This window comes from Neomonachus schauinslandi, chromosome 5 (assembly GCF_002201575.2).
Source record: "Neomonachus schauinslandi chromosome 5, ASM220157v2, whole genome shotgun sequence".
NCBI lineage: Eukaryota > Metazoa > Chordata > Mammalia > Carnivora > Phocidae > Neomonachus > Neomonachus schauinslandi.
Window position 1 is genome coordinate 79965209 of NC_058407.1, and position 10119 is coordinate 79975327.

Sequence of the window (10119 nt, forward strand, 5' to 3'; positions counted from 1 at the left end):
CGGCATTCACTTACTGGAATTTTAAAATTATTTCTTCTTCTCCTCTCTTTCTCCCCCTCCTCCAGTAAATTTTCTTTTTCCCGTTTTTCTTCCCTAGGTGTAGGCTTATTGGCTGAATTCCTTTGCTGAATGATGTGTGTATCTGTTTCCACCAGACCTTCTACTCTCCATTTCTTCATTTGCTGCCTCTGGTCTGGTAGAGACTGGAATACCAGCTAATGAAATTTGTATCCATGGAAAGCTCTTTATTCCTTTGTGGAGATCCACATTTCCAACTGGTATCATTTCTCTTTCTGCCCAAAAGACTTCCTTTAACATTTCTTGTAGTGCAGGTCTTCTAGTGAAGAATACTTTCAACTTTACTTCACCTTTACCTTGAAAAATAATAATTATCTTCACAATCAGCCAAGATATGAGTTTTATTTTTGAATGTAGGTGCCCCATGTTAAAGTGAGTTTTTATTCCATTGATCTTGTGGGCTTGACCAATTAGTCCACCACCATAGATAAATAGACTTGGCTAGATATGTATTTAGTTTTCCTACAAAGGAAGTTTTCTTACAATGGAAGATTCCATGGATTTTACTTCATTTCTGCTAGTCTTTATAAAGAAGTACAGTCCTGAGTCTTTTTTATAGAAAGCATTGTAAAATTGACCTTTTTTTTAAAAGATTTTATTTATTTGTCAGAGAGAGTGAGCACAAGCAGGGGAGAGAGACAGAAGGAGAAGCAGGCTCCCCACTGAGCAAGCAGCTCGATGCGGAACTTGATCCCAGGACCCCAGGATCATGACCTGAGCCGAAGGCAGACACTTAACCAACTGAGACACCCAGGTGTCCCTGTATAAATGAACTTTAAATCAACACCACAGACCTATAAGAGTTAGAATGAGTCTTAGAATCATGGAGCCCAATCCCTGTCCCAAGTCCACAAACACAATTTTTTTATTTTACGGATAAGAAAGCTTAGGCAATTTGTAAGAGTTAAGTTCATTTGCCACATGTACACAACAGAAGCCATATTTTTTGTATGAAGATCGTGTTCCTCTGCTCTAGATTATTTCTCCACATTAGCAGATTTTCAGTATGATATCCTGGAAGTCAGTTCTGGGACCCAGCAGGAATGGTGGGGGGTAGGGAGCAGCACATTAACTTCCAGGCATGCAGGGACACTTTCTCTTAGTCTTAGTTTACAAGGTCCAGGGGTTTGTCCGTCTTTGTATTTGTAGCACCTAGCGGAATGCCTGACTCATAGTAGGTACTCAATAAATGTTTTTATTGTCGGATGATCAAGATCCTTAACTATTATCCCTGGCTAAAAGACTGATGCTGGAAGCTGAAGAATCTGCAGAGTGAAGAAACATCTAAGTTAAAAATAATTTGGAGCTTCCAGCGACAGCGACGCAAGATGGCAGCCACCACGGGCTCGGACAATTTACGAAAACAAAATATACAGCCTTAAAATAGAATGTGGACCTAAATATCCAGAAGCACCCCCCTTTGTAAGATTTGTAACAAAAATTAATATGAATGGAGTTAATAGTTCTAATGGAGTGGCGGACCCAAGAGCCATATCAGTGCTAACAAAATGGCAGAATTTATATAGCATCAAAGTTGTCCTGCAAGAGCTCCGGCGCCTAATGATGTCTAAAGAAAACATGAAACTCCCTCAGCCGCCCGAAGGACAGTGTTACAGCAATTAATCAAAAAGAGAAACCACAGGCCCTCCCCCTTCCCCCCCCATTCTATTTAAGCAGTCATTTTCCACAGCAGTACATTTTCTAGATACGTCTTGTAGACATCAAAGTACCGGAAAGGAAGCTCTCATTCAAAGGCAATTTATCTTAAGATACTGTAAATGACACTAATTTTTTGTCCATTTGGAATATATAAGTTGTGCTATAACAAAAAAAAAATAATTTGGAAAGGGAAGAGTGAAAGAAAACAATCTTTTTTTTTTAATTTTAAAAACATGGCCATATTGACCGTGTCATTGCTTTTCTTGAAAGATCTGTATGTAAAATCATCCGTGTCTGTTTAAAAGAATATAGCTAATGCAACAGAACCATAAATATGGCCATTAAAAGGCATAAGAGATTAAGTAGGAAATAAAATGAATTAATACGAATTTTTAAAAAAGCAATACACATCAGCAGAGAAGGGTGACCCAGGTGTAAGTATAGGGCGACGAATTTTCAGAGCTGGAAGAAATCTTGGAGCTCATGCTGGTCAGCTGTTTAATTTTACAAAAGATAACACTAAAGCCCAGAGGAGTGAAATGGCTTTTCAAGGCCTCACAGTAAAATAACAGCAAATTAGGCCTAGAACCTCATTCGTTTCTCACTACAACACTCTCTGCTCTTCAGCTCAGCCTGCTCCAAATGTTTTCTCTGCAGTATGAAGCATCAACTCAAAATACAGACTAAAAAATATAAGGGAAAGACTCAGAACAAAGGAAAACCCAAAAGGTAATTGGTTTTCTATGCCAAGGGATTTTTGAAGTAAATTAAAATCAGAACATTAATGTCGGTATCTGAACTCACCCCCACCCCTCAAGTTTGAAACTCTTCCAAGCACCAGAGTTTCTCAACGTAGATAGAATTTTTTTTTATAAGTGAAATTCGGTCCTATGAAAACAAATCTCCAACTTTAAACAGATGGGCATTTGTGGGGTAATTACAGGTAATATGCACAGGGTCACGAGACCAAGCTCTGGCTTTGTAAGGGCTTTTGAAGGCACTCTGGAGACGACAGAGCCAAAACAGAGTCCTCCTGCAGAGGGCACCAGATGACCAGGCAGGAAGAAGGTGCAGTGGTGGCGCAGTGCCTCAGCCTGGACGGCGAGACCCTTCTTGATCACGCTCTGAGAGAAAACTCGAGAATTGCTGTGGCAGCTGGAGGAGAAGAAAGGACGCAGCGTGAGGCTTTAGCTGCGTGGTCCACGCAGGCAAACCTGACTCCGCACACGTTCCCTGCCCCGCAGGCTGGTTTGGGGAAAGTCAGGCTCTTTCCTACTCAAACAACTGTCCACAGAGGCTGAGGAAAGTCTACCGGGAATGTGTTTTCTCTGAGTTGAGATAAACAGAACAAGCAAGTAAAAGACTCATTAGAAAGTACTTTGAGCCATTTATACTTTGAGAATTTGCCTTGATGCCATTCTAAGGTGAAGAGATATAGTTAAGCTAATTTTCTTTGCGGCAAGAATGTGTTTATTCTGCCTATCTTAAATTAGAGGTATTATCGCCTCATGGATTTTGAGGGAATAATTCAGGGAGAGGGAGCTGTGGGCCTGGAAGAGAGAGGGGGTGGTAGGCAGAGCCAGCAGATGGAGTGGACATGTTGAGGAGCGTAGCTCTGGGCAAGAGAAAGGAATGGAGCAAAGAACACCTGGGCTCTGGAAATGGACCTACAGCTTGGCATGGTGGATCAACGGCTGACCTCAGGTATCTGGGCCAGAGATAAAATTGCTGCGTTAGGAATGAGAGGTGATCCCAAATCAAGTCTACTGGACAAATACAAATACCATGTGTTTCCAACTTGAGTGTTTGTGTCCTGGAGTCCATGAGATAGATGAAGGTGAGTGAGAGATGAGAGGTCATGGTTCTGAATATGTCACTATGCTCCTCCACGTGAGGGCGGCACCGGACGCTGAGACCTTCTGCAAACAGGTGGACTTTTTCCAAGTAAGTGCTGAGTTCATGTTCGTAAAGTAAATCCTGAAGGGGCGCCTGGGTGGCTCAGCCGGTTAAGCGTCTGCCTTCAGCTCAGGTCAGGATCCCGGGGTCCTGGGATCGAGTCCCGCATCCGGCTCCCTGCTCCGCGGGGAGCCTGTTTCTCCCTCTGACCCTCGTCCCTCTCATGCTCTCACTCTCTCTCAAATAAATGAAATTTTAAAAAATTTTTTAAAAAATTAAAAAATACATACATATCCTGAGCATTGGCAAGCACACAGAGAAAGGGCAAGTGAGGAGGGAGCAGGTGTGCGGTCACATACCCTCAGCTGTGCGCCTGCTTCTCCTGCTCGGCTTCCTCCTGCACCCGAGCTGTTGCCGGGAGCCTCAAGTCCAGGAGAGGGACGAGGACACCACCCAGAGTGGAGCCAGTGAGAACAGGTGCATGTTTTTGTTATCTCACTTGTTAGTAATTTGACGTGGTCAATGAGACTTCATCTTCTCATACGTAAGATGAAATTCATTCATTCACCTTTTCATTCAATTAATATTTATTGAATGCATATCATGTGCCAGGACCTGTGGCAGGTGCTGCAAATAGAGGGGGAACAAAACAGACAGGGTCCCTGTCCTGTGGTGCTTACAGTGTAGTAAAGATAGACATTAAATAATCAGACAAACCACTCTCTAGTTATGATAACTGCTGTGATAGAAAGTAAAGGATGGGGGGGGCACCTGGGTGGCTCGGTTGGTTCACTGTCTGACTCTGGATTTCGGCTCAGGTCAGGAGATTCAGGTCCTGGGATTGAGCCCCATGTTCGGTTCTGAGCTCAGCACAGCCTCTGCTTCTCTCTCCCTCTGCCCCTCCCCCTCACCTGCACCCTCTCTCTCTCTCTCTCTCTCAAATAAATAAATAAATAAATAAATAAGTAAATAAATTCTTTTAAAAAAATAAGTAAAGGATGCTATTAGCCTATAATAGGTGAAACTAAAGAGTGGGGTCGGGGGAGGAAAGGGGAAATGTTAGGTCAAGTTTTTAAACTAAACCCCATAAGGCAGGTGTGAGGATCGGCAACACAGGGGACTCTTCATGCAGGATCAGTCTTAAAGAGCCAACAGGCAGTCTAACGTACAAGGAGGACAGTGTGTAGTGAGGGTGTGGGAGCAGACTCTTTTCGGTCTGGTTACCTCTTAATAATTCTGTCTTTCCTGGCGGCCCATATTGTGGACAATGTTCAGTAACAAACTTCAAAAAGATTAAATTGATGGACAAATTTAGTTGCTGCTGTATTCGTGATTCATGTTCTTTTTTTTTTTTAAGATTTAATTTTATTTACTTAATTGACAGAGAAAGAGACAGCGAGAGAAGGAACACAAGCAGGGGGAGTGGGAGAGGGAGAAGCAGGCTTCCCGTGGAGCAGGGAACCCAATGCGGGGCTCGATCCCAGGACCTTGGGATCATGACCTGAGCCGCAGGCAGACGCTTAACCAGCTGAGCCACCCAGGTGCCCCTCATGTTTTTAATCTTCATGATATTCAGACCTTTCTACATTTATTGTCTTTGTTACATGTCATTGACTGTGGGGGCTAGAGCTGGAAAGAGAAATCATTGCATCTTAGCTCTTCATTTTACAAAAGTGGAGACCGAGGCCCAGAGAGAGTCAATGCCTTGACCAATGTCATATGGCTATTATGGGATAGAGATGATGTTAGAATTTGAGTCTCCAGATTCCTTTATACTTGCTGCTCCATCATTTTTTTCCTCTAAAAGTATCTGACAGAGTCAGGAAATGGGGAATTCAAGCAGACATAATGTTAACCTATTAGAAACCATTTTCAAGAAAATCTAACAGAAATGAAGCAACTCTGGCAGGAGAGGGTAAAGGAAATGAAACAGGCATACATTTCTCCACAACATTAAGAGTTAAAGAAATATCACATTTGTTCTTTTTCTTAATTACACATGGTATCAGTCGTTTTTGGCACGCCCGCCTTTGCCCCAGTTTGGAAACACAAGAACCCCTGGACTTATATAATTCAGGGGAAAAAAGGGGGGGCTAGTTCTCAGTTTCTGTTGAGGGAGAAGCGTTGAGGGTGGCCGTGGCAGCCGGGCTGCTCCACCCACCTCCACACACGAAGCCCCGAGCCCCGAGCACGGAGCCCCGAGCACTGCAGCCAAGCTCAGCACTGCCCTGGTGTGCAGAAGACTGTACAGTGGGTCTGCCGCCCAGAATCCTCATCCGCTCTTTCAGCCCCGGGGAATCGCATCTCCAGCTGTCGGTTTACTCCCCTGCTCAGCCCTCGCTCCTGAGGTCCAATCCAGCCTACTCCTTTTGCTGGGCTGTTAGTGTTAAACCATAAAGATTGTTTGCGGGGCCACCGACTCCCATCTCAAAATTCTCTTCACTTAGCCGAAATCACTCAAATACAAACAGCAATTTGCCATCCTAACAGCTAAGAAGAGCCCAGATGTGTGGATACTTAATAATCTTTTTTCCTTTCAGGGCCTGGAGGTCAGAGGAGCAGAGAAGGGTGATGCTGTTAATATTCTCTAGAAAATCTGGAGTTGCTAAAAACAAAAACACTAAAAACTAAATGACACTGGTTACTTTCATCCTCATATCACCCCCTTACCTAAGTAGAATTCTGTTTAGACGAGTGTTCCATCCACCTGCTTGTTGACAATGACCCTTCTGACATTTTCGGCTCCTAATTCCTCATGGCCTTCCTCTCTGGTCTCCCGGCTGTTGGCCTCGCAAATGCAGAGGATCCTCCAGCTCCTGTCCTCGGTCCTCTTCTTGGACGACTCCAGCACTTCTCCAAGTTGAGTGTGCATGTGAAAACTGTGGCCTCTTGCTGAAGCCCAAATTCTAATTCCCTAAGTTGTGAGTGGGGCCGGAGACTCTACACTCCTAACTGGTCCCTGGGGGATACTGAGGCTGCTGCACGTCTGACCGTACTGAGTACCAAATGTTTATCTCTCGGAGCACACTTGTCTCCTCTCCATGTAAAAATACATTCATATGTATTTAAGGGGGTTTTCTCCTGCATTTTCAACTATTGCCTGAGTGCAGATAGTTTCTATCTTCTGCTTTGTTTCCTTCTCAAGCTTCAGTCCCGCATATTCAAATGCTTTTTGGATGTCTTAGTGCGCATCCTGCCAGCATCTTGGCAGGACAGGGGCAACACTTTACCCACTGTCCTCTACGTAGCTCCTTCCGGGAGGATCCCACCTTGCATTAAAGATGTCACAAAGAGGTAGAATTTCAGTATAATGTCCACCAGCTCCCCAGGCCCCTAAATGCACCCCCAAAACATGCCAAATGTTTGTTGATTTGGCAAAATCGAGGATATCTCTTTGAGGCCATAGCATAAATGAAAAAAAAGTGAAAGTCTGGTTTGGAAGTATTCTCTCACATTTGCTTGTGCCAGAAAAGGAACTGTCAAGGCAGCGAGCCACGTATGGTTGGGCAGGAACTGGTTCCTATAAAACGGATTTTCAAGAACTTGCCTGGACTTCCATGTGGTAGCTCCATTTAAAGTTCCATTTAGCACATTGCAGAGGGAAGCCCTCCATGAGTATTTGCTCAGAGAAGACCCTGTAAAGAGTCGATCCTCTGTTTTCTCTGAATTTCAGAAGTTTATTTGGTGTCAGAGTTCTTGGCAAGAGGGATATGGTCAGAGAACAACAGCAGGAAAGCAATTCCAGTAGTTTACTCGAGACTCATACTGGAGAGTTTGTGTACAGTGGTATTCAATAAGAAAGGTTTTTATTTGGCTGCTATTGTATTAGAATACTAGGTATATAACAAGGCACATATTTATATACATACATACATCTAACTATATTTATATACACACGCTTATATGGATGTACATACATACTGTGATGGTTAATTTTTATGTATCAACTTGACTGTACCTTAAGCCAGATGACAGGCTTTGGAATTTTTGCTGTGCCATTTTTTTAAAAATTAGTTTAAGGGTAGAATTTAGTGATTCATCAGTTGCATATAACACCCAATGCTCATTCCATCAAGTGCCCTCCTTTATACCTATCCCCCAGTTACCCCATCCCCCCACTGACCTCCCCCACCAGCAAACCTCAGTTTGTTCCCTAGAGTTAGTCTTTTATGGTTTGCCTCCCTCTCTGTTCTTATTTTATTTTCCCTTCCCTTCCCTATGTTCATCTGCTTTGTTTCTTAAATTCCACATGTGAGTGAAATCATATGGTATCTGTCTTTCTCTGACAGACCTATTTTGCTTAGCATAATGCCCTCTAGCTCCATCCACGTCATTGAAAATTGCTGGGTCATTATTTGAGTAATCTCTCCAAATCTATTCTCGTATGGCAGAGTCTAGGAATTATCCATTTAAGTCCACCTGGGGCTTTTTCATGGGCTATGCTAGACATATGCTCAGGGCAAAAGGCCAACACAAGGTGAAGAGCTGTCAATGCTATTTATTAAAGGTGAATTTGGAGGGGATGGAAGATCAGGACAGTTTTCATAGAAGATGTTAACAATGATGCAGATCTATTACAACTGCCTTGCAAGGGTGTCCCTAATACCAATCTCTTCCCACTGCCGCCCAATCACTGCAACATTGACACGGTAAGCTTTCAAAAAATCAAGTCTGATCTTAAGGCTCCTTTAAATTCATCTGGCTCTCCACTACCTACGTAATGAAATTCAAAGTTCTTCACAGTATGGCCCTACCTCCTTTACTCCCTCCTCACCTTACCCCCTACTCAGTGCACACTCTACTTTTCCACAACTCCTCAAATGTCTATTTTAGGAGTCCCTATACAATGTGCCTCCAAAACCTTTCCTAGGAGTCCATGGACCTCAAATTACAGATCCCTTCCATAAACATAGACTGTAACACTCATCAACATATGGTAGAGAACCTGAAAATGGCTTTTTTTTTATTATCTTGAACTGAAAACATTTTTAGGTTAGAAAGCTGCCTTAAATTTGGGAGGGAGGTCTCGTAAAATAAAGCATCTTTAGATATAAAAGTATTCCTTTAGCCACAATTTTAGAAAATAGAGTAGATCAAATATAAGTCTATTCATAGAAGGACATTTTACCTATGAATTTAAATTTGTAAAGGATTAAGAGTAATTAAATTTTCAACATTTTTTTTTCCATGCTGGGCATGGAGCCTAATTTGGGGCTTGAACTCATGACCTTGAGATCAAGACCTGAGCTGAGATCAAGAGTCGGACATTTAACCGACTGAAGCACCAACGTGCCCCTAAATATTTTTTAATATCTTTAAAATATCTCTCTGTTCACTTACTTAGATTTGAGAGGATTGATCAAATGAGTAATTGGGAGAAGGATTTACTGCTCACAACCAGAATAAGGCTGATGCATTCTGAGTCAGTTGCTGGGAAACAGAAAGCTAGACTCCACAGGGTTCTCAGGCATCCCATACATTTCTGATGAAGCCTAACATGGGCTATATGGCCCAGATACTTCCTCTTCATTTCTGCAGGTGCTGGGACTACCTTTAGGTCTTTACTCCAACATCACCTTTTAGGAGAGGCCTCAGGCAACTTATATAAAATTGCAATTTTTCTCCAACTTCTGGTACTTCCTATTGCTCTTTGCTGCTTTATTATTTTTCTCTTTAGCTCTTATCACAATAAAAAACATTATAAATTTTACTTCTTTATTCCTCTGTCTTTCCTTCTAGAATATAAACTCCAAGTGAGCAGGGATTTTGGTCTTTTTTGTTCACTGCTGTATCTCTGGTATCTACCACATAGTAGGCATTCAATAAATATGCTGAGTGAAAACCTATTCACTCTTCAAGAGTTCAATTCAGGAGCCTGAACCTCCTCAATGGTGCTTTTTCCTGATTTTTCCACTCACCTCCTGTCTGCTCCTATAGCACCCTGTCCTCGATCAAAGTAACATCATTATCGATCTGACATTGAAGCTCACATCTTCCTTTTGGGATTTCTTAATTTCAGTGTTTAGAGATGATAAGTATTTTGATATATTAAAATTTTGCACATGCATCCTAAAACTCAACCATACACATATATGAGAGATTTCACTGAAAGCAGAAAGTGTGAAAAAGACAGGATTTTAGTGAACTATTAATCAGTTCAATGATTTAATAGTGAGCTGAGGTTCACAAAGAACTAACCAATAAAATAAATCACCCAGTTTAGTTTTAGACTGCCTAACAATGAATCAAGTTCCTCCATGTTGACCTGGTCAAATCACCAACGGAATTTTGTGATTAGTTTGGGCTGCCACATTCAAGAGTATTCTGCAGCATGTTCAAGAGAGAGGAGACTGGAAGTTATACTATTTGAAAGAACTGGGAATTGGGAAAGGGAACAGTAAGAGACATAATAGATGCCTTCAATATCTGATGTGTCATCAGGTTGGTGAGAAACTGTTTCTTCTGTGGGGTCTTAAGAGTTGGAAA

At 42.3% G+C, this 10119-nt stretch overlaps 1 protein-coding gene across 1 annotated transcript; it reads left to right on the forward strand.

Annotated features, from left to right (window-relative positions):
- The first annotated feature begins 1238 nt into the window (after positions 1 to 1238).
- Positions 1239 to 1701, forward strand: LOC123324857 (ubiquitin-conjugating enzyme E2 variant 1-like). The gene is made up of 2 exons (XM_044915213.1): positions 1239 to 1252; positions 1392 to 1701. The coding sequence occupies exons 1-2, from the start codon at positions 1239 to 1241 to the stop codon at positions 1699 to 1701; spliced, it is 324 nt and encodes a 107-aa protein (XP_044771148.1).
- Positions 1702 to 10119: the final 8418 nt, after the last annotated feature.